Raw genomic sequence first — 23,290 nt, 5'->3', positions numbered from 1 at the left:
TCCGTGGCTCAGGAAGGACGAGGGGCTGCCGGAGAGGGCACGAAAATGATTTTGGGGTTTGGAGCAGCTCTGGTGAGGAGAGAGAGGGAGCTGGGCCCGGTGAGACTGGAGGAGGGAAGGCTGAGAGTGGGAATATCCTAAATTTCTATGGAAATATCTGAAATATCCGCGGGAATCTGTCACTGGAGAGGGGATCCCGTCAGTGCATGGAAATAACCTCGAATATCCACGGAAATAGCTCAGATATCCATGGAAATCTGTCACTGGAGAGATTCCCACCAACGCATGGAAATAGCTCAGATATCCATGGAAATCTCTCATTTTGGAGCAGGGATCCCACCAATGCATGGAAATAGCTCAGATATCCATGGAAATCTCTCATTTTGGAGCAGGAATCCCACCAATACATGGAAATAGCTCAGATATCCGTGTAATCTCTCATTTTGGAGCAGGGATCCCACCAATACATGGAAATAACTCAGATATCCCTGGAAATCTCTCATTTTGGAGCAGGGATCCCACCAATACATGGAAATAACTCAGATATCCGTGTAATCTCTCATTTTGGAGAAGGAATCCCACCAATGCACGGAAACACCTCCAGGAGGGGTCAGACCCTGCTCAGCGGTGCCAGGATGAGGAGCAATGGCCAGAAATCAACCACAAGTCCCACACCTGGGCAGGAGGGAGAGTGCCCATGGAGGGTGGCCGGGACAGGTGGCCAGGAAGGGTCTGAGGTGTCCCTTGGACATTCCAACCCCACCCGTGTCACCTTCTCCAGGTGACACTGCCCCGGCATGGGGTTGGACTGTGTGACCTTCAGAGGTCCCAGCCTGTCCTGGCGTTCTGGGAGCGGGCAGTGCTGCCCCCAGAATGGTGCCCGTGTCCCCCCCGCATGTCCCGTGTCCCCCACATGTCCCTTGTCCCCGCAGGCCCCCACATATCCCTTCCCCCGCCGGGACTACATCTCCCAAGAGCCCTTGCGCGCAGCGCGCATCCCCAGCCAATAGCGCGGGGTCTTGCTCAGCCAGAGGGGCGCCGCGGGGCACACCGGAATCCATAGGCAGGCTGGCAGCGGGCACGGCAGATGGCAACTACATATCCCAGAGAGCCCCGGGCGGCGCGGGCCAATGAGAAGCGCGCGTGTTGGAGCGGCGCGCAGGCGCGCTGCGGGGGGCGGCCGCGGATTCATGTGGAGGTCAGCGGCGCGGCGGGAGCGGCGGCGGGAGGGAGGGCGGCGGTGGGTCCGGGAACCGGGACAACCCAGGGAAACCGGGGGAGCCGAGCCCAGCTGCGGCCTGAGCGGGGCGGGCAGGGTGGGCACAGCGAGGCCCTGGCCGCTGGGGTGCCCGTGCTGGGGGCGAGCGGCCTAGGAGGGAGCAGGGAGGAGAGGCCTGGGGAGCGTGCGGGGCCGTGGTGGGCGGGAGACCCGGGGGCTGTGGGGGCCCTGGAGGGGTCCGAGCCCAGGGAGGGCCACGGGAGGGAGACCCCCGGGGCTGGGGAGACCCCGGTGTGGTTTGGGCTCTGGGCAGGGGTCGCAGCCCGGTGCGGTTTTGTGGCCTGGGGCTCTGGGCAGGGGTCGCAGCCTTTCCGGTGAGGTTTGAGCCTTCTCTTGGTTTGCAGGAGGGCTCCGGAGCGGGGGCTGCAGCGCTGAGATGGCTGCCAAGGTGTTCGAGAGCATTGGGAAGCTCGGCCTGGGCTTGGCTGTGGCGGGGGGAGTCGTCAACTCCGCTCTTTACAACGGTGAGTGGGACAGCCCTGAGCGCTTCGTTTTGTGCTTCTGTCCAAACCCTGACCTCTCAGTGCTTTTACTGCCCAGTACAAACAGACTGTGGTGTTCTCCGTCCAAAAGTCACGGAGCTGCTTGTGAGGAGCAGACTGGAGGCCACCTGCAGTTTGTTGTCCAAACCGTGTTGTTAATTAAGCCGTGCTGTTAATTAAGTCCCCAACCCCCGTGGCAGCAGCACAGCAGCCCTGAGTGCTGTTTCTTTCCCCCCCACAGTGGACGCAGGGCACAGAGCTGTGATCTTTGACCGCTTCCGGGGGGTGCAGGACGTGGTGGTGGGCGAGGGCACCCATTTCCTGATCCCCTGGGTGCAGAAACCCATCATCTTCGACTGCCGCTCGCGGCCCCGCAACGTGCCCGTCATCACCGGCAGCAAAGGTGGGTCAGGGCTCTGGGGACACCGGGACATCCAGGGGCTCCAGCAATGGGTACACCAGGACATCCAGGGGCTCCAGCAGTGGGGACACCGGGTCTGGGAGCTCTGGGGACACTGGGTCTGGGGGCTCCAGGTGTTTGGGGACACCAGGTCAGGGGGCTCCAGCTCTGGGGACAGCGGCTCTGAGGGGGCTCCAGCAGTGGGGACGCTGGGTCTGGGGGCTCCAGCAATGGGGACACAGGCTCTGGGGGCTCTGGGGACACCGGGACATCCAGGGGCTCCAGAAATGGAGACACCGGGTCTGGGAGCTCTGGGGACACCGGGACATCCAGGGGCTCCAGGGGTTTGGGGACACCGGGACATCCAGGGGCTCCAGCTCTGGGGACACTGGGTTTGGGGGCTCCAGGTGTTTGGAGACACCAGGTCAGGGGGCTCCAGCTCTGGGGACAGCGGCTCTGGGGGCTCCAGCAGTGGGGACACTGGCTCTGGGGACACTGGGTCTGGGGGCTCTGGGGACACTGGGACAGCCAGGGGCTCCAGCAATGGGGACCCTGGGTCTGGGGGCTCTGGGGACACCAGGACATCCAGGGGCTCCAGAAATGGGGACACCGGGTCTGGGGGCTCTGGGGACACTGGGACATCCAGGGGCTCCAGCTCTGGGGACACCAGGACATCCAGGGACTCCAGCTCTGAGGGCTCCAGCTCTGGGGACACTGGGTCTGGGGACTCCAGGTGTTTGGGGACACCAGGTCAGGGGGCTCCAGCTCTGGGGACACTGGCTCTGGAGACGCTGGGTCTGGGGGCTCTGGAGACACTGGCTCTGGGGACACCTGCTCTAGGGGCTCCAGCTCTGGGGCCTCTGGGGACACTGGCTCTGGGGGCTCCAGCAATGGGGACAGCAGCTCTGGGGGCTCTGGGTCTGGGGGCTCTGGGGGCTCTGGAGACACTGGGTCTGGGGGCTCCAGCAATGGGGACACAGGCTCTGGGGGCTCTGGGGACACTGGGTCTGGGGGCTCTGGGGGCTCCAGGGTTTGGGGTTTATCCTTCTGCCCCTGCAGTTGTGGTCCCAAGGGCCAGGCAGTGACCGCAGCTCATTTTCCATGGGGGGTTTCCTGGGAGCACCCCCTGGCCCTGCAGCTCCCTGAGGGCGCTGTGCTCCTGCTGCAGACCTGCAGAACGTGAACATCACGCTGCGCATCCTGTTCCGGCCCGTGACGGCGCAGCTGCCGCGCATCTTCACCAGCATCGGCGAGGACTACGACGAGCGCGTGCTGCCCTCCATCACCACCGAGATCCTCAAGTCCGTGGTGGTGAGCACGCCCTGGGCCCTGCAGGCACAGAGTGGGGGATGCTCTGTGCCCTGCAGTGCTGCAGTTCCAGCCTGCTTTGGGTGGGAGGCAGCTGGGAGCTCGTCCAGATCCAGCCCTGTCATGGGCACTGCCAGGGGTGGGGACTCCAAACCTCCCTGGGAGGCTTTCCCTTTCCATGGGCAAATTCCTGCTGCTGTCCTTGCTGGTGCAGCCTGGCGCTGTGTCTGGTCACTAGCAGTGCCCATCCCATTCCCAACAGTGTCCATCCCATTCCATCCCGTTTCCAGCAGTTTCCATCTGTTCCCAGCAGTGTCCATCCTGTTCCAGCCATTCCCAGCAGTGTCCATCCTGTTCCAGCCATTCCTAGCAGTGTCCATCCCATTCTCAGCAGTGTCCATCCCATTCTATCCTGTTTCCAGCAGTTTCCATCTGTTCCAGCCATTCCCAGCAGTGTCCATCCTGTTCCAGCCATTCCCAGCAGTGTCCATCCTGTTCCCAGCAGTGTCCATCCCATTCCATCCCATTCCCAGAGGTGTCCATCCTGTTCCAGCCATTCCCAGCAGTTTCCATCTGTTCCAGCCATTCCCAGCAGTGTCCATCCCATTCCCAGCAGTATCCATCCCGTTCCATCCCATTCCCAGAGGTGTCCAGCACGTTCCAGCTGTTCCCAGCAGTTTCTATCCCATTCCCAGCAGTGTTCATTGTGTTCCATCCCATTCCATCCTGTTCCCAGTGGTGTCCATTCTGTTTCACCCTATTCCCTCCCGTTCCCAGCAGTTTCCATCCCATCCCATCCCATCCCATCCCATCCCATCCCATCCCATCCCATCCCATCCCATCCCATCCCATCCCATTCCCATTCCCATTCCCATTCCCATTCCCAGCAGTTTCCACCCCATTCCCAGCAGTTTCCATCCCGTTCCATCCCATCCCCAGCAGTTTCCATCCCGTTCCATCCCATTCCCAGCAGTTTCCATCCCGTTCCATCCCATTCCCAGCAGTTTCCACCCCGTTCCATCCCATCCCCAGCAGTTTCCACCCCGTTCCACCCCGTTCCCAGCAGTTTCCATCCCATTCCCAGCAGTTTCCATCCCATTCCCAGAAGTTTCCACCCCGTTCCCAGCAGTTTCCACCCCGTTCCATCCCGTTTCCTCCCGTTTCTCCCGCTGCAGGCGCGCTTTGACGCGGGCGAGCTGATCACGCAGCGGGAGCTGGTGTCCCGGCAGGTCAGCGAGGACCTCACGGAGCGCGCGGCCACCTTTGGCCTCATCCTGGACGACGTGTCCCTGGTGAGCCCTCGGGGACCCTGGGTGGCCACAATGTGGTGGGCTGGACACTTGGACATGCGTGGCTGTGTTTGGAGGGACACCCTGTTGTCCCCATGACCTTGGGCAGCCCTTGGTGGCCTCTGGGTGGCCTCAGCCCTCCCTGTGCAGGGGATTTGTCACCCCCCAGGAGCTGCTGAGGGGGATGGATTGGGCTGAAGGGGCTTTGGGGTTGGGGGCAGCCCTGGAAGCAGCAGGAGGGACAATGAACATCCCCACTGGGACAGCAGAACATCCCCACTGGTTCCTGTGCTGAGCTATCCAAGGAGGGAGCTCTGCCCTCGCAGCTCCCTTCAGAAATAAAAATCCATCTGCTGGGAGCAGAGGGCGGGCAGGAAGCCTCTGCAGAAGGTGACTTTGTTTCTGCCAAAGGGGAGTTTGGACACTTTGTTTCTGGAGCTTTCCCCTCTGTGGGTGTGGGATCCCGGTGGGATTTCCTTCAGGGATCTCCCGGTTTCTGTGCCTATCCCGGTGGCACTGTGGCACTGTCCCTGCTGTGACCCGGTGTCACTGTCCCTGCTGTGTCCCTGTGGCACTGTCCCTGCTGTGTCCTGGTGCCACTGTGGCACTGTCCCTGCCATGTCCTGGTGGCACTGTGGCACTGTCCCTGCTGTGTCCTGGTGTCCCTGTGGCACTGTCCCTGCTGTGTCCTGGTGCCACTGTGGCACTGTCCCTGCTGTGACCTGGTGCCACTGTACCACTGTCCCTGCTGTGTCCCGGTGCCACTGTGGCGCTGTGGCGCTGTCCCTGCCATGTCCTGGTGTCACTGGCACTGTCCCTGCTGTGTCCCTGTGGCACTGTCCCTGCTGTGTGCTGGTGTCACTGGCACTGTCCCTACTGTGACCTGGTGTCACTGTGGCACTGTCCCTGCTGTGTCCTGGTGCCACTGTGGCACTGTCCCTGCTGTGCCCTGGTGCCACTGTGGCACTGTCCCTGCTGTGTCCTGGTGTCACTGGCACTGTCCCTGCTGTGTCCTGGTGCCACTGTGGCACTGTCCCTGCTGTGCCCTGGTGCCACTGTGGCACTGTCCCTGCCGTGTCCTGGTGTCACTGGCACTGTCCCTGCTGTGTCCTGGTGCCACTGTGGCACTGTCCCTGCTGTGACCTGGTGGCACTGTGGCACTGTCCCTGCTGTGACCTGGTGCCACTGTGGCACTGTCCCTGCCGTGTCCTGGTGCCACTGTGGCACTGTCCCTGCTGTGTCCCGGTGCCACTGTGGCACTGTCCCTGCCATGTCCTGGTGCCACTGTGGCACTGTCCCTGTTGCGTCCTGGTGCCACTGTGGCACTGTCCCTGCCATGTCCTGGTGTCACTGGCACTGTCCCTGTTGTGACCTGGTGCCACTGTGGCACTGTCCCTGCCATGTCCTGGTGGCACTGTCCCTGCTGTGTCCCGGTGGCACTGTGGCGCTGTCCTTGCCATGTCCTGGTGTCACTGTGGCACTGTCCCTGCCGTGTCCTGGTGTCACCATGGCACTGTCCCTGCCATGTCCTGGTGCCACTGTGGCACTGTCCCTGCCATGTCCTGGTGCCACTGGCACTGTCCCTGCCGTGTCCTGGTGGCACTGTCCCTGTTGTGACCTGGTGGCACTGTGGCACAGTCCCTGCCATGTCCTGGTGGCACTGTGGCACTGTCCCTGCCATGTCCTGGTGGCACTGTACCACTGTCCCTGCTGTATCCTGGTGGCACTGTCCCTGCCGTGTCCTGGTGCCACTGTGGCACTGTCCCTGCTGTGTCCCGGTGTCCCTGTGGCACTGTCCGTGTTGTGACCTGGTGGCACTGTGGCACTGTCCCTGCCATGTCCTGGTGTCACTGGCACTGTCCCTGCCATGTCCTGGTGTCACTGGCACTGTCCCTGCTGTGTCCCGGTGGCACTGTGGCACTGTCCCTGCTGTGTCCTGGTGCCACTGTGGCACTGTCCCTGCCATGTCCCTGTGGCACTGTACCACTGTCCCTGCCATGTCCTGGTGGCACTGTGGCACTGTCCCTGCTGTGTCCTGGTGGCACTGTCCCTGCCATGTCCTGGTGTCACTGGCACTGTCCCTGCTGTGACCTGGTGCCACTGTGGCACTGTCCCTGCCATGTCCTGGTGGCACTGTCCCTGCTGTGTCCTGGTGTCACTGGCACTGTCCCTGCCATGTCCTGGTGCCACTGTGGCACTGTCCCTGCTGTGTCCCTGTGGCACAGTCCCTGCTGTGTCCTGGTGCCACTGTGGCACTGTGGCACTGTCCCTGCCATGTCCTGGTGGCACAGTCCCTGTTGTGTCCTGGTGCCACTGTGGCACTGTCCCTGCTGTGTCCTGGTACCACTGTGGCACTGTCCCTGCCATGTCCTGGTGCCACTGTGGCACTGTCCCTGCCATGTCCTGGTGTCACTGTGGCACTGTCCCTGCCATGTCCTGGTGTCACTGGCACTGTCCCTGCCGTGTCCTGGTGCCACTGTGGCGCTGTCCCTGCTGTGTCCTGGTGTCACTGGCACTGTCCCTGCCATGTCCTGGTGTCACTGGCACTGTCCCTGCTGTGACCCTCTTTGGTTTGTGTCCCCAGACCCACCTGACGTTTGGCAAGGAGTTCACGGAGGCGGTGGAGATGAAGCAGGTGGCGCAGCAGGAGGCAGAGCGGGCCAGGTTCATCGTGGAGAAGGTACCTGCTGTGTCCTTCAGGAGCTTGGGGTCACCTCTGCCGTCCCCTCCCCTCTCCAGGGCTTTTTCCTTGAGTATCCTGCCCCAGCCTCCCTGGAGTGCTGACCAGGAATGGTTTTTGCCTGATATCCAACACAAGCCCAGCTGGAGAAGGCTCCTCCTTGCACCCCTCAGTGCTCGCTGTTTGCTCCTGGCTCATCCCTGTTGGATCCACTCTGGATCATCTCTGCAGTCTCCAGCAGCACAGTGGAGACTTGATTATCCTGCCCCAGCCTCCCTGGAGTGCTGACCAGGAATGGTTTTTGCCTGATATCCAACACAAGCCCAGCTGGAGAAGGCTCCTCCTTGCACCCCTCAGTGCTCGCTGTTTCCTCCTGACTCATGCCAGATTTCTTCCTGGCTCATCCCTGTTGGATCCACTCTGGATCATCTCTGCAGTCTCCAGCAGCACAGTGGGGTTTTCACTTCTTGTGTCAGCTCAGATCCCAGCTGGCTGCAGGCTCTGGGTTTGGGGATCTGTGGGTGGGATGGAGAGGCTGAAAATTGTTGTGATTTTATTTCAAAAGTTCCACACCTTCTCAGTGATTTCTCATGGGCATCTCCTCACAGCACTGACTCCTTCTTCATCACAGCACAGCCAACAAACTCCAACTCTCTCCTCAACCACCGAACCCACTGTTTTGTAGCACTCCTCTTATTGCTGCAGCCTATTAAGGGCCAGCCTGTTCCTAATCTTTGGTGATTGGTACAGCTGCGACTCCTCAGCTGTGAGACCTTTGGCACTGCCTTTATTTCCTTACATTCTATCCCTGCACAGAAAATCACCAAAATTCAGCTGCGACTCCTCAGGTGTGAGACCTTTACTTCCTTACATTCTGTCCCTGCACAGAAAACCACCAAAATACAGCTGCAACTCCTCAGGTGTGAGATCTTTATTTCCTTACATTCTGTCCCTGCACAGAAAATCACCAAAATTCAGCTGCGACTCCTCAGGTGTGAGACCTTTGGCACTGCCTTTACTTCCTTACATTCTATCCCTGCACAGAAAATCACCAAAATTCAGCTCGAAATTGCCTTTTTTTCCTTTTCCCACCATTGGCAAACGGGTTATTTTTTATCCCACAGTTGAAAACTAAAACCCTGTTAGGTGCCCTGGCTGGGGGAAGCCCCGCGGGGCGGTGCCGCTCCGTCAGTCCGTCCGTCTGTCCGTCTGTCTGTCTGTGTGTCCGTCCATGCATTGCTGTTTCCCCCCATTCTCCCCGCAGGCCGAGCAGCAGAAGAAGGCAGCGGTGATCTCTGCAGAGGGCGACTCCAAGGCCGCAGAGCTGATCGCCAACGGGTTATTTTTTATCCCACAGCTGAAAACTAAAACCGTGTTAGGTGCCCTGGCCGGGGGAAGCCCCGCGGGGCAGCGCTGCTCCGTCTGTCTGTCAGTCTGTCTGTGTGTCCGTCCATGCATTGCTGTTTCTCCCCCATTCTCCCCGCAGGCCGAGCAGCAGAAGAAGGCAGCGGTGATCTCCGCTGATTGCCAACGGGTTATTTTTTATCCCACAGCTGAAAACTAAAACCAAAGCCCTGGCCAGGGGAAGCCCCGCAGGGCGGCAACACTCCGTCTATCTGTCTGTGTGTCCGTCCATCCATTGCTGTTTTCCCCCATTCTCCCCGCAGGCTGAGCAGCAGAAGAAGGCAGCGGTGATCTCCGCTGATCGCCAACGGGTTATTTTTTATCCCACAGTTGAAAACTAAAACCAAAGCCCTGGCCGGGGGAAGCCCCGCAGGGCAGCGCCGCTCCATCTGTCAGTCAGTCAGTCAGTCTGTGTGTCCGTCCATCCATTGCTTTTTCCCCCATTCTCCCCACAGGCCGAGCAGCAGAAGAAGGCAGCGGTGATCTCGGCAGAGGGTGACTCAAAGGCGGCAGAGCTGATCGCCAACGGGTTATTTTTTATCCCACAGCTGAAAACTAAAACCAAAGCCCTGGCTGGGGGAAGCCCTGCAGGGCGGTGACACTCCGTCAGTCTGTCTGTCTGTCTGTGTGTCCGTCCATCCACTGCTGTTTTTCCCCCGTTCTCCCCGCAGGCCGAGCAGCAGCAGAAGGCAGCGGTGATCTCGGCAGAGGGCGAGTCCAAGGCGGCAGAGCTGATCGCCAACGGGTTATTTTTTATCCCACAGCTGAAAACTAAAACCAAAGCCCTGGCTGGGAGAAGCCCCGCGGGGCAGCGTCTGTCTGTCTGTCTGTCTGTGTGTCCGTCCATCCATTGCTGTTTTTCCCCCATTCTCCCCGCAGGCCGAGCAGCAGAAGAAGGCAGCGGTGATCTCCGCTGATCGCCAGCGGGTTATTTTTTATCCCACAGTTGAAAACTAAAACCAAAGCCCTGGCTGGGGGAAGCCCTGCGGCGCCGCTCTGTCAGTCTGTCTGTCTGTCTGTGTGTCCGTCCATGCATTGCTGTTTTTCCCCCGTTCTCCCCACAGGCCGAGCAGCAGAAGAAGGCAGCGGTGATCTCGGCAGAGGCAGAGCTGATCGCCAACGGGTTATTTTTTATCCCACAGCTGAAAACTAAAACCAAAGCCCTAGCTGGGGGAAGCCCCGTGGCGCCGCTCTGTCAGTCTGTCTGTCTGTCTGTCCGTCCATCCATTGCTGTTTTTCCCCCCATTCTCCCCACAGGCCGAGCAGCAGAAGAAGGCAGCGGTGATCTCGGCAGAGGGCGACTCCAAGGCCGCAGAGCTGATCGCCAATCGCCAACGGGTTATTTTTTATCCCACAGTTGAAAACTAAAACCAAAGCCCTGGCTGGGGGAAGCCCTGCAGGGTGGTGACACTCCGTCCGTCTGTCTGTCTGTCTGTGTGTCCGTCCATGCATTGCTGTTTTTCCCCCCGCAGGCCGAGCAGCAGAAGAAGGCAGCGGTGATCTCGGCAGAGGGCGACTCCAAGGCCGCAGAGCTGATCGCCAACTCGCTGGCCACGGCGGGGGACGGGCTGATCGAGCTGCGCAAGCTGGAGGCGGCCGAGGACATCGCGTACCAGCTGTCGCGCTCGCGCAACATCACCTACCTGCCCTCGGGACAGTCGGTGCTGCTGCAGCTGCCCCAGTGAGCCCTGCAAACGCCACAGGGGGGAAAGAAATCAGTGCAATTTCCTCGCGGAGGAAACGGAAATTTGTGGAAATTGGAGGGATTTTTTGGGGGGGTTTTTGTGGATGGGTAATCAAATAAAAGTGAACGCTCGCGACATCAGGCCTGCGGTTCCTCCCCTGTGCTGCCCTCAGGGAGTCTGAGTTTGGGAGTTGAGGAAAGTTTGGGGATTGAGAAGGTGAGATTTGGGGATTGAGAAGGTGAGGTTTGGGAATTGAGAAGGTGAGGTTTGGGAGTTCAGAAAGTGAGATTTGGGAATTGAGAATTGAGATTTGGGAATTGAGAAGGTGAAATTTGGGTATTCTCAAGGTGAGATTTGGGGATTGAGAAGGTGAGGTTTGGGGATTCAGAAGGTGAGAGTTGGGAGTTCAGAAGGTGAGATTTGGGAATTGAGAAGGTGAGAGTTGGGAATTGAGAAGGTGAGATTTGGGAGTTCAGAAAGTGAGATTTGGGGATTCAGAAGGTGAGATTTGGGAGTTCAGAAGGTGAGGAGGTTTGGGAATTGAAAACTGAGATTTGGGAATTGAGAAGGTGAGATTTGGGGATTCAGAAAGTGAGGTTTGGGAATTGAGAAAGTGAGGTTTGGGAATTGAAAAAGTGAGATTTGGGAATTGAGAAAGTGAGGTTTGGGAGTTCAGAAAGTGAGATTTGGGGATTCAGAAAGAGCCATTTGGGAATTGCCCCTCTGCAGTTGCAGCAGCAGGAGCAGTTTTGCTGGGATGGAGCCCAGGTGAGTCCCTGGCCATGGGCGCTGCATCCATCAGGGCTCAGAGCTGCCTCGGTGCCTTCAGGCTGCCTGGCACAGGGATGCTCAGGGCCCTCGGCCGTGCCAGAGCTCCAGGTGTCCCCTGAGACACCTCAGCCCAGGGCACAGATTCCCTCTGGCTCTGCAGGAAACCCCTCTGGGGCTGGGCATCTCCTCTCCTTCCCCCCGAGCTGTCCTGTGCCCTCCTGTGCCACCCCTGCTCAGGAAGGGCAGCTGTGAGAGGGTGAGATTGTGTACCCAGCCCTCAATAAATGCCACAGTCCCAAGGCTGGCACCCTGGGTCCTTGGTTTTCTTTGTGCTGCTGTCTCAGGAGAGGTGAGGGTGGGCCATGGGGCTGGGCTGGCTCCTGGCAAAGAGAGGGAACGATCCTGACACCTGCAGAGCCTGGGCTGTGGGTCTGGCTGGGTTTGTCATCAGGTGAGAGCACCTGGGGCACCTGGGCTCTGCTGGGCACTGGAACGGGCACCTGGCCCTGCTGGTGCCACCTCAGGTGGGGCAGGGCCCTAACCCGGGGTAATTCCTGCCCTGGATGGTGTTGGAATCGTCCCCCAGGTGAGACAGGGACCAAACCTGGGATAATCCCTGCCCTGGATGGTGTTGGAATCATCCCCCAGGTGAGACAGGGACCAAACCTGGGATAATCCCTGCCCTGGAGGGAGATGGAACCATCCCCCAGGTGAGACAGAGACCAAACCCGGGATAATCCCTGATCTAGAGCAGGCTGGAATCATCCCCCAGGTGAGACAGGGACCAAACCTGGGTAATCCCTGCCCTGGAGCCAGCTGGAATCATCCCCCAGGTGAGACAGGGACCAAACCCGGGGTAATTCCTGATCTAGAGCAGGCTGGAATCATCCCCCAGGTGAGACAGGGACCAAACCCGGGATAATCCCTGCCCTGGAGCCAGCTGGAATCATCCCCCAGGTGAGACAGGGACCAAACCCGGGATAATTCCTGCCCTGGATGGTGATGGAATCATCCCCCAGGTGAGACAGGGACCAAACCCAGGGTAATCCCTGATCTAGAGCAGGCTGGAATCATCCCCCAGGTGAGACAGGGACCAAACCCGGGATAATTCCTGCCCTGGAGGGAGATGGAATCATCCCCCAGGCGAGACAGGGACCAAACCTGGGATAATCCCTGCCCTGGATGGAGATGGAATCATGAATCATCCCCCAGGTGAGACAGGGACCAAACCCGGGATAATTCCTGCCCTGGATGGTGTTGGAATCATCCCCCAGGTGAGACAGGGACCAAACCCGGGATAATCCCTGATCTAGAGCAGGCTGGAATCGTCCCCCAGGTGAGACAGGGACCAAACCTGGGATAATCCCTGCCCTGGAGGGAGATGGAATCATCCCCCAGGTGAGACAGGGACCAAACCTGGGATAATCCCTGATCTAGAGCAGGCTGGCAGCTCGGGGAGAGCAGGAGATGGGGAGGAGTTTCCTCACCTTTGTGATGTTTGTACCCGAGGGGATCCAGCAGAAAATGTCCTGGGAAAAACAGAGGGGTGGGAGAGCAGGAATGACGTGGGAAGGAGCAGGAATCGTGGAAAAGAGCAGGAATGACATGGAAAAGAGCAGGAATGATGTGGAAAAGAGCAGGAATCGTGAAAAGAGCAGGAATTATATGGAAAAGAGCAGGAATGATGTGGAAAGGAGCAGGAATGATGTGGAAAGGAGCAGAAATGATGTGGAAAAGAGCAGGAATAAGGTGGAAGGAGCAGGAATGATGTGGAAAAGAGCAGGAATGATGTGGGAATGATGCAGAAAGGAGCAGGAATGATGTGGAAAAGAGCAGGAATTATATGGAAAAGAGAAGGAATGATGTGGAAAAGAGGGAATGATGTGGAAAAGAGCAGGAATCGTGGAAAGAGCAGGAATTATAAGGAAAAGAGCAGGAATGATGCGGAAAGGAGCAGGAATCGTGGAAAGAGCAGGAATTATATGGAAAAGAGCAGGAATAATGTGGAAAGGAGCAGGAATAAGGTGGAAGGAGCAGGAATGACATGGGAAGGAGCAGGAATGATGTGGAAAAGAGCAGGAGTGACATGGAAAAGAGAAGGAATAATGTGGAAAAGAGCAGGAATAAGGTGGAAAAGAGCAGGAATGACATGGAAAAGAGCAGGACTCACACCCCAGGTCAGGCTGGGAGATGGGCAGCCACCCTCAGGGCCAAGTTTTCATTTAATGATTGCTCCAGCACGGACTTTAGAACTTCCCTTGTCAGGAATCCGTTCTGTGCTTAACTTACAAAGGCAGAAACAAGCACAAAGCCGAGGCTAGCCAAAGGGGAATTGCAATTTTGGTGTTTTTGTGGCTCTGATGGTGCAGTGGTGAGAAGGAACCCCCCAGATGGAGCTGCCAGTGCTCCCCAGCACCAGGAGATGCTGCTGGGTGTGAGCTCGCTGCCTGCAGGCAATTAATTAATCTTTAATTGTGCTTTTGCACTGGGCAAGGGAACAGGAATTTCCTCTGCAGTGACACAGAGGCCTCCAAGCCTCCGTGGTGGCTCCCAGGGCTTCCTGTGGCAGCACCCAGCAGGAAAATCCCTTTGTTCCCCTTCTGCTTCCCCAGGGCATCCTGAGCAGGCCTGGAGATCAACCTGGGGCTGCCAGCACTGTCTGTGCCTCAGTTTCCCTTCCAGGATCCTTGAGGGCTCTGCTCCTTTGGGGAAGGAGAAATTGTCCCACAGGTGTCAGGTCCAGGCTGTGCCCAAGGCAGCGTTTGGGGCCTCACAAAGCACCACGGGCACGGGCTGAAGGGTCAGGGCTCAGCCTGGAGGAGTTTTCCTGAGAATTCCTCTCAGCAGGAATGGGGACGAGGCAAATCCAGAGCTGGTCCAGGATCCTCCTGTCACATTTGTTCATTTCTGAGTGAGATCCGTGCCCCTGAGAGTGAAGATCAGTTCTTCTCTGAGTGAAGGGATCTGTTCTTCAAGTGAGATTTGTTCATTTCTGAGTGAGGGGATCTGTGCCCCTGAGTGAGATCTGCTCCTTCTGAGGGGATTTGTGCCCCTCATGTGAGGGATCTGTTCATTTCTGTGAGGGATCTGTTCATTTCTCAGTGAGGGATCTGTTCATTTCTCAGTGAGGGATCTGTTCATTTCTCAGTGAGAGGATCTGTTCATTTCTCAGTGAGGGGATCTGTTCATTTCTGTGAGGGATCTGTTCATTTCTCAGTGAGGGATCTGTTCATTTCTCAGTGAGGGATCTGTTCATTTCTCAGTGAGGGGCTCTGCTCATTTCTCAGTGAGGGATCTGTTCATTTCTCAGTGAGGGCTCTGTTCATTTCTGTGAGGGATCTGTTCATTTCTCAGTGAGGGGATCTGTTCATTTCTCAGTGAGGGATCTGTTCATTTCTCAGTGAGAGGATCTGTTCATTTCTCAGTGAGGGGATCTGTTCATTTCTGTGAGGGGATCTGTTCATTTCTCAGTGAGGGATCTGTTCATTTCTGTGAGGGGCTCTGTTCATTTCTCAGTGAGGGATCTGTTCATTTCTCAGTGAGGGATCTGTTCATTTCTGTGAGGGATCTGTTCATTTCTCAGAGGGGATCTGTTCATTTCTCAGTGAGGGCTCTGTTCATTTCTCAGTGAGGGATCTGTTCATTTCTGTGAGGGGATCTGTTCATTTCTCAGTGAGGGATCTGTTCATTTCTGTGAGGGATCTGTTCATTTCTCAGAGGGGATCTGTTCATTTCTCAGTGAGGGATCTGTTCATTTCTCAGTGAGGGATCTGTTCATTTCTCAGTGAGGGGCTCTGTTCATTTCTTTGAGGGATCTGTTCATTTCTCAGTGAGGGGCTCTGTTCATTTCTTTGAGGGATCTGTTCATTTCTCAGTGAGGGGCTCTGTTCATTTCTCAGTGAGGGATCTGTTCATTTCTCAGTGAGTGGATCTGTTCCTCCCTGAGCGATCCCCTCTCCCCACAGTCGCTGCTGACCCCAGCAGAGCTCCCTGCACCCCAGCCATGCCCGAATGTGCTCCCTCAGCAGGCCCAGAGGCTCTGCACGCCCCGCAGGTGGGGCCAGCACGTTCTGCTGCGTCTGCAGCCCTGGGCCCAGCACGTTCTCCCACCTCTGCTGGGCTTTTTCCAGCCTGACAGGCCCTAAGCTGCTTAGACAAAAACAAAATCTGGATCGTAGGGGAGGCCAGTGCCACCCACAGCTGAGGAGGAAATGGAGATTTGTGTCACCTTTACCTGGCACAGGAGGGGTTTTTAACTCTGGTGATACCTGGAGAGAAGGGAAATGCAGGGCCAGAGGTGACCCAAGGAAATGGGGCTGACCAGGACCTGTGGCTCTGGGGCAGGTCCTGTTTGAGCAGAGCTGCAGGGGCTGGGTTGGTTCCCCTCTCTCTCTCCCTCAGGGATGGATGGGAAGATGAGCTCCTTGTTTTCCTCATGCCAGGAGCTCCAGGATATTTGCACCTGCTGCCCTTGGTGGCTGTGGTTGATGGCTCTGTGCTCCTTTGCTGCACGCTGTCCCTCAGATCCCACATGTGGAAAAGGGGCTGTCACTGCTTCTTGTGCATTGACCTCCCAAGGAACAAAAAATCCCCAAAATTCTTCTTCCTTCCCTCTCCAAGGCAGGGAATCCCAGCACATCCTCACCCAGAGTTATCCAGCAGCTGCAGCACCTGCCCCAACACCATTTTCCCTGCAGGAGCTGCACTGCACGTTGGGCTCAGATGGAGCAGAGTCCAGGCACTGCAAGGTGAGCACATCCAGCAGAGACTGGGACAGCTCTGACTGGGTCAGCGTGTCCCCCTGTGCCCCAGGAGCAGCTGGGCAAGGAGGAGAGTGGGGAGCATTGTTCTGCTCCCGCCCCGGGGCTTCCCCAGCCTGCCCTGCCCCTTTAACTCCGTCCTGAACTTTGCCTCCGTGAGCCCCAATCCCCGCTCGGCACGGGCAGCTCCGCTCTGGGCTTTGTCCAGGATCCAGAGCGAGTCAAACCCTCTGGAATTTGGCATTTGCAACGCCGGGGGGGAGCGAGGGCGCCGAGGTTTTTTGGCAGAATCTCAAACCCGGCACCCTCCGCTGCTGGGGGCATTCGCAGGTGAGGAACAAACCAGGTGGAGATGGTGGAGTGAAGGCTTTAGGAGAGGAACACGAAGCTGAGAGCAGCCCTTGGGAAACAGCAGCACTGCCCTCCCCCCTCTGGGTTCCTCTCACTAATTCCTCCACGGCTGCCAAACCCAAACCACAGCAGCGCTGTCCCCTCCTACACAGCCCCAGCAGCGGTTTTGGGGCTGCGGCCGAGGCTCGGCAGCTTCCCAGGGCAGGTGGCACCTGGAGAAGGCAGTGCCAGCCTGGTAAGGGACAGCTCCGTGTGCCCCCATGTCACCCGGGCGCCCCGCACCTGCCACCAGCTACCTGCCACAGGTGCTGCTCCTTGTCACAGCGCTCGCACTCACTCATCAGGGTGTAATCGCCAAACCGCAGGCTGGAGTCAAGTAGTTATTAGCGTGTTAAGGGGAGAGAAAGTTTGAGCAAGCGGGAGTTGGGGTTTGGCACTGACTGCTCTGGCTCCTACAGAGCGCTCCGGGCCGGGCTGAGGGGCTGAGGGCCTCACCTGGGCCTGGTGAGGGACTCAGGGCCTCACCTGGGCCGTGCTGAGGGGCTCAGGGCCTCACCTGGGCCTGGTGAGGGACTCAGGGCCTCACCTGGGCCTGGTGAGGGACCCAGGGCCTCACCCGGGCCGTGCTGAGGGGCTCAGGGCCTCACCTGGGCCTGGTGAGGGACTCAGGGCCTCACCTGGGCCGGGCTGAGGGCATCACCTGGGCCGTGCTGAGGGAGCTGACAGCCTCACCTGGGCCTCAGGGACTCACCTGGGCCCAAGGGGCAGCTCCGAGGGCAGGAGCCATCCCCGGCAGCCCTGAGGGCTCCGTGAGGGCTCGGGCACGGCCTGTCCGCCTCACCTCGGTGCGCTAATTAGATCGGGCTCGCTAATTACCCGCGCGGAGCAATGGGCGGGCGGGCTGAGGGAGAGCCGGAGCGACCCACCACTCCATTAACCCCCTCACACAGCTTTACCCCCGCAATCACCGGACCGCACTAATTAGGGCCCAGTCGCTAATTACCGGCGCGGGGTACCGAGCCCGCTCCCCGTCCCCGCGCATGCGCACCCCCCGCCCGCCTCACCTGCGCCCCGCGCGCCGCCGCCTCAGGTGAAGCAGCGGCGGGAAAGGGGCGGGCGCGCGGGAACGGCCCCCGGCGGCGCATGCGCACAGCGCCGCCCTCTTCCCCCGGTCAGCGTGCGTCCTGCGGGTGCCCCCGTTCCACCCGTGCGCGCTCCCGCGCTCTGTGTCACCCCCCAGCCCGCCGTCACTCGTGCGCGCTCCCGCACCTGCCGTTCCCGCTGCCCTCGGCCTGTGTTGCGGGGTGTTTTGCCCCCTCCTTCCCCCCCGCCCCACATCCCTGTCCGTTCCCTGCCCGCCTCCGCGCGCTCCCGCACACGCGCACTCACACACTCACTATACACCCCCCCCACCCCCCCAAACCTTCCCGGCCCTTCAACCGCGGCCTCGGCCCGCGCGCGCTCCCGCCGCCCGCGCGCGCTCCCCCGCCTGCTTCCCTCCCCCAAGCCACCCTCGGGCGCGCTCCCGCCGCGCACCGGTCCGGGCACGGGGCGCGCCCCCGCCATCCTCCCCCCCCCCCCCCCCCCCCGGCCTTAACGAAACCCGCGCGCGCGCGCCCCCGCGAGGACCGGCGGCGGCTGCGGCGGCGGCCACGTAGCGCTGCGGCGGCGGCGGCGGCGGCCGAGGGGCAGCGGGAGCCGCGTCCGCCCGCCCGCGGCGCCAGCGCCTGGGCCTGAGCGCCGGCCCCGGGCCGAGGCAGCGGCGGCGGCGGCCACCGGAGCGCGGGGGCCGAGCGGAGGGGCCGGAGGGAAGGCAGGGAGGGAGGGCCCGGCCGCCCTGCCCTCCGCCCTCCGCCGCCGCGCCCGCCCGCGCCCCCCTCCCCGCGCCGCCCGGCATGGACGGCGGCGGGGGCGGCCCCGAGGGCACCGGCCTGGGTGAGTGCGGGGCCGCCCGTGCGGCCGCCGAGCCCCTTCCCCGTTCCTTTCCCCCCGGGCCTGGCGGCGCAGCCCGGCAGCGCTAGGCCCGGCCCGGCGGTGGGCGGCGGGGGGAGCGGGGCACGGGCGGCTCTCGGCCCGCAGGGCAGCGGGGGCACCGGGGGAGCCCCGGGCAGCGGGAGGGGATGGGGCCGGGGGGCTCTGCCCGGGTCGGGGGGGTCGCCCTGGGGCTGGGGGCTGTGTGCGAGCTCCGGGAGCTCTGCCCGGTGTCCGGGGCTCTCCCGTGGGTCGGGGGGCTCTGGGGGTCGGGGGGTTCTGTGCCGGCTCCGGGGGTTCTGTGCGGGGGCTGCTCCGCGTCCGGGGGTTCTGTGCCGGCTCCGGGGATCGGGGGGTCCTGCCCGGGGTCCCGGGGCTCTGTGTCCCCTCCCGCGGGTACCGGGCCCGTGTCACCTGCCCGGGGGAAGGGAACGGAAGGTGAGACCGGAGGGAAGGCAGCATTCCTGCAGGACTGGCGTTCGCAGCGCGTCCCCTCGGCCCCTGCCCTGTCCCCGCCGGTGTCACCGCGGTCCCGCTCTGGCTGCTGCCGTGCCCCGGCTGTGGATTCGGGGGTTCCTCTCAATCTCAGCCTTTTCCTCCGGGTGTTTTCCCCTTCCCCGGCTCGCGGTGCGCTGCGGGCGCCCCGGGGTTGGGATTTTGGGAGGGATTTTTGAGCGCCTTCCGCGCAACTTTGGGAAGAGCCGAGCGGCATCTCCTCAGAATTCCGTCACGACCTTTAATGGCAGGCCGGTTCGGTGGAAGGGACGGAAGGGAGAAGCCCCGGAGGTGCCACGGGCACGGGGAATGTGAGGAACGGGAGTTTTTGGCTGGCACAGGCAGGGCATGATGGCGAGAGGAGCTTTGGGAAGCACCTGGGCTCTGCCCAGCTGGAAGTTCTGTTCTGTTTCCCTCCCTTCTCCGCCTGATCTGTGCTAAAAAATGGATTTTTGAGATGGTTTTGTAAGGGCTGCGGGGCTGCCAAGCGTGATTTTCAAAGGGCTTTGTGTCTGTGCTATCTGATAATTTCCCTCGCGTTTATCAGATCTGATAATTTCCGTGGCTTGGGCGTTCTCGCTCTGGTTTTACCTCTGCACCTCCCTACCTGTGTGCCAGGTGCGTTTCCCTGCTGCTTTTGTGGCTTTGGGCAGGCAGTGCAGGAGTTCCAGATGTGACCCCAAAATCTGGGTACAGCTGCCCTGGAATTCCAGGTGTGACCCCAAAATCTGGGTATGACTGCCCTGCAATTGTGATCCCAAAATCTGGGTACAGCTGCCCTGCAATTCCAGATGTGATCCCAAAATCTGGGTACGACTGCCCTGCAATTGTGATCCCAAAATCTGGGTACAGCTGCCCTGGAACTCCAGGTGTGATCCCAAAATCTGGGTACAGCTGCCCTGGAACTCCAGGTGTGATCCCAAAATCAAAATCTGGGTACGACTGCCCTGCAATTCCAGATGTGACCCCAAAATCTGGGTACAGTTGCCCTGCAATTGTGATCCCAAAATCTGGGTACAGCTGCCCTGGAATTCCAGCTGTGACCCCAAAACCTGGGTACAGTTGCCCTGGAACTCCAGGTGTGATCCCAAAATCAAAATCTGGGTGCAGCTGCCCTGCAATTGTGATTCCAAAATCTGGGTATGACTGCCCTGCAATTCCAGATGTGATCCCAAAATCAAAATCTGGGTGCAACTGCCCTGGAATTCCAGCTGTGATCCCAAAATCTGGGTATGACTGCCCTGGAATTCCAGATGTGATCCCAAAATCTGGGTACAGTTGCCCTGCAATTGTGATCCCAAAATCTGGGTATGACTGCCCTGCAATTGTGACCCCAAAATCTGGGTATGACTGCCCTGCAATTCCAGGTGTGATCCCAAAATCAAAATCTGGGTGCAGCTGCCCTGCAATTGTGACCCCAAAATCTGGGTACGACTTCCCTGCAATTCCAGATGTGACCCCAAAATCTGGTCCCAAAATCTGGGTGCAGCTGCCCTGGAATTCCAGCTGTGACCCCAAAATCTGGGTGCAACTGCCCTGGAATTCTAGGTGGTCCCAAAATCTGGGTACCACCTGGTCCCAAAATCTGGTCCCAAAATCTGGGTACGACTGCCCTGCAATTGTGATCCCAAAATCTGGGTACAGCTGCCCTGCAATTGTGATCCCAAAATCTGGGTACAGCTGCCCTGGAATTGTGATCCCAAAATCTGGGTATGACTGCCCTGCAATTCCAGATGTGACCCCAAAATCTGGATACAGCTGCCCTGCAATTCCAGCTGTGACCCCAAAATCTGGGTACAGTTGCCCTGGAATTCCAGCTGTGATCCCAAAATCAAAATCTGGGTGCAGCTGCCCTGCAATTCCAGATGTGATCCCAAAATCTGGGTATGATTGCCCTGCAATTCCAGGTGTGATCCCAAAATCAAAATCTGGGTACAGCTGCCCTGCAATTGCAGATGTGACCCCAAAATCTGGGTATGATTGCCCTGCAATTCCAGATGTGACCCCAAAATCTGTGTATGACTGCCCTGCAATTGTGATCCCAAAATCTGGGTATGACTGCCCTGCAATTGTGATCCCGAAATCTGGGTACAGTTGCCCTGGAACTCCAGATGTGATCCCAAAATCTGGGTGCAGCTGCCCTGGAATTCCAGGTGGTCCCAAAATCTGGGTACCACCTGGTCCCAAAATCTGGTCCCAAAATCTGGGTACAGTTGCCCTGCAATTCCAGATGTGATCCCAAAATCTGGGTACGACTGCCCTGCAATTCCAGATGTGACCCCAAAATCTGGGTACGACTGCCCTGCAATTCCAGCTGTGACCCCAAAATCAAAATCTGGGTACAGCTGCCCTAGAATTCCAGCTGTGATCCCAAAATCAAAATCTGGGTGCAACTGCCCTGGAATTCCAGGTGGTCCCAAAATCTGGGTACCACCTGGTCCCAAAATCTGGTCCCAAAATCTGGGTACAGCTGCTCTGCAATTCCAGATGTGATCCCAAAATCTGGGTATGACTGCCCTGCAATTGTGATCCCAAAATCTGGGTACAGCTGCCCTGGAATTCCAGCTGTGACCCCAAAATCTGGGTACAGCTGCCCTGCAATTCCAGGTGTGATCCCAAAATCTGGGTATGACTGCCCTGGAACTCCAGATGTGATCCCAAAATCTGGGTACAGCTGCCCTGGAATTCCAGGTGGTCCCAAAATCTGGTCCCAAAATCTGGGTACAGCTGCCCTGCAATTCCAGATGTGACCCCAAAATCTGGTCCCAAAATCTGGGTGCAGCTGCCCTGCAATTCCAGGTGTGACCCCAAAATCTGGGTACAGCTGCCCTGGAATTCCAGCTGTGATCCCAAAATCAAAATCTGGGTGCAGCTGCCCTGGAATTCCAGATGTGACCCCAAAATCTGGGTACGACTGCCCTGCAATTCCAGGTGTGATCCCAAAATCAAAATCTGGGTGCAGCTGCCCTGCAATTGTGATCCCAAAATCTGGGTACAGCTGCTCTGCAATTGTGATCCCAAAATCTGGGTACAGCTGCTCTGCAATTGTGATCCCAAAATCTGGGTACAGCTGCTCTGCAATTGTGATCCCAAAATCTGGGTATGACTGCCCTGCAATTCCAGCTGTGATCCCAAAATCTGGGTACAGCTGCCCTGGAATTCCAGATGTGATCCCAAAATCAAAATCTGGGTGCAACTGCCCTGCAATTCCAGCTGTGATCCCAAAATCTGGGTATGACTGCCCTGCAATTGTGATCCCAAAATCTGGGTATGACTGCCCTGCAATTGTGATCCCAAAATCTGGGTATGACTGCCCTGCAATTCCAGCTGTGACCCCAAAACCTGGGTGCAAACAGCTCTGAGAGCTTTTGCAGAGGCTGTGTGTAGGAAAAGTGCAAATTCCTGGAGGCTTTTTGGGTTTCCCAGCTGGGCAGTTGTGTTTCCTGGGCTGCCAGGTGCCTTGAGGGCTGGTTTAGAATTTTATCATTTTTATTTTCTGCGAGAGGAAGCTCAGAGCTGCAGGAGTGGGGATTTGGGGCCATTTGTTAAAACACCTTTGGATTATTGATGTGATCAGAGGAGGTTTTGGCAATGGAGGTGATTGTGAGTTTTGAATGGTTTAATTAACTTTATTAACTAATAGTGATATAAGGAACCTTTAACTGATGTTTCCAGAGGAAATCTTGCTGTGGGAAGGGAGGAAATTGGGGTAGATTTTGGGGTGCTGTGCCCACAATCACAGAATGCAGAGATTTTACCCCAAGATCTTCAGCCTCACCTAAAAATGTGAAGTTTTTACCTGTGCAAAGCCTCTTTTTGTGTGCTCAGAGCAGGAGATTCCCTGTGGGAAGGCCTTGGGAAGGGTTCCCCGTGTCTGGGGTGGATTTTTGCAGTAAACAGGAGCAGCAGGGACGTGCCCAGGGCACACCTGAGATGGCACAGGTGCATTTCAGGTGCTTACAAAACTCCTCGCTGACCTATTTCTCTCTGCAGCTCTCAGGGGCCTGGCCAAAAAAAAAAAAAAAAAAATTAAATTAAATTAAATTTATTCCTGGTTCCACAAAAAAAAAGAAAGAAAGAGGCAGAACTGAAAGGAAGCGGCAGGCAGCTGAGGAGAGGGAGATTTCTTTGATATTCTGTGAATAATTATTATATTAAAACATTTTATAATATATACAATATATAGCATCTATACAATATATAGATTTCTTTGATATTCTGTGAATAATTATTATATTAAAACATTTTATAAGATATACAATATATAGCATCTATACAATATATAGATTTCTCTGATATTCTGTGAATAATTATTATATTAAAACATTTTATAAGATATACAATATATAGCATCATATACAATATTATATATATATACTGTGTATATATGTAACATATATTCATATATAATTTGA

General features: G+C 57.9%; 2 protein-coding genes and 2 long non-coding RNA genes across 17 annotated transcripts in view; 3 read left to right on the top strand and 1 right to left on the bottom strand.

Moving 5' to 3' along the window:
* The first annotated feature begins 1,047 nt into the window (after positions 1-1,047).
* Positions 1,048-10,662, top strand: PHB1 (prohibitin 1). 6 transcript variants are annotated; one of them, XM_074557929.1, is made up of 7 exons: positions 1,048-1,198; positions 1,624-1,743; positions 2,003-2,164; positions 3,330-3,472; positions 4,645-4,761; positions 7,343-7,438; positions 8,703-9,017. In XM_074557929.1, exons 2-7 carry the CDS (start codon positions 1,656-1,658, stop codon positions 9,000-9,002), a joined length of 906 nt encoding a protein of 301 aa, XP_074414030.1. In that variant the 5' UTR covers positions 1,048-1,198; positions 1,624-1,655; the 3' UTR covers positions 9,003-9,017. The 6 variants fall into 6 exon arrangements, with proteins under 6 accessions (XP_074414030.1, XP_074414033.1, XP_074414032.1 ...); XM_074557932.1 differs by lacking the exon at positions 8,703-9,017 and adding an exon at positions 9,298-9,599 and having other exon boundaries at positions 1,049-1,198; XM_074557931.1 differs by lacking the exon at positions 8,703-9,017 and adding an exon at positions 10,315-10,662 and having other exon boundaries at positions 1,050-1,198.
* LOC141731583 (uncharacterized) lies at positions 7,342-17,769 on the bottom strand. The gene is made up of 2 exons (XR_012583629.1): positions 17,474-17,769; positions 7,342-7,953 (listed from the first exon to the last, which is right to left on the bottom strand). It is a non-coding gene; the product is annotated as an uncharacterized LOC141731583 (long non-coding RNA).
* LOC141731582 (uncharacterized) lies at positions 11,076-11,605 on the top strand. The gene is made up of 2 exons (XR_012583628.1): positions 11,076-11,145; positions 11,190-11,605. It is a non-coding gene; the product is annotated as an uncharacterized LOC141731582 (long non-coding RNA).
* Positions 17,770-18,015: 246 nt separating the features above from the next.
* ZNF652 (zinc finger protein 652) overlaps positions 18,016-23,290 on the top strand; it is a 33,514-nt gene continuing 28,239 nt past the window's right edge. For all 9 annotated transcript variants that reach the window (XR_012583625.1, XR_012583624.1, XR_012583622.1 and 6 more), the window contains exon 1: positions 18,016-18,344. The gene's annotated coding sequence lies outside the window, so the exon portion shown is untranslated. The remainder of the gene's footprint in view (positions 18,345-23,290) is intronic.

Source organism: Zonotrichia albicollis, chromosome 23 (genome assembly GCF_047830755.1).
Source record: "Zonotrichia albicollis isolate bZonAlb1 chromosome 23, bZonAlb1.hap1, whole genome shotgun sequence".
Lineage (NCBI taxonomy): Eukaryota > Metazoa > Chordata > Aves > Passeriformes > Passerellidae > Zonotrichia > Zonotrichia albicollis.
Note: the sequence above shows the minus strand (reverse complement) of the source record. Positions and strands in the feature narration are given on the sequence as shown.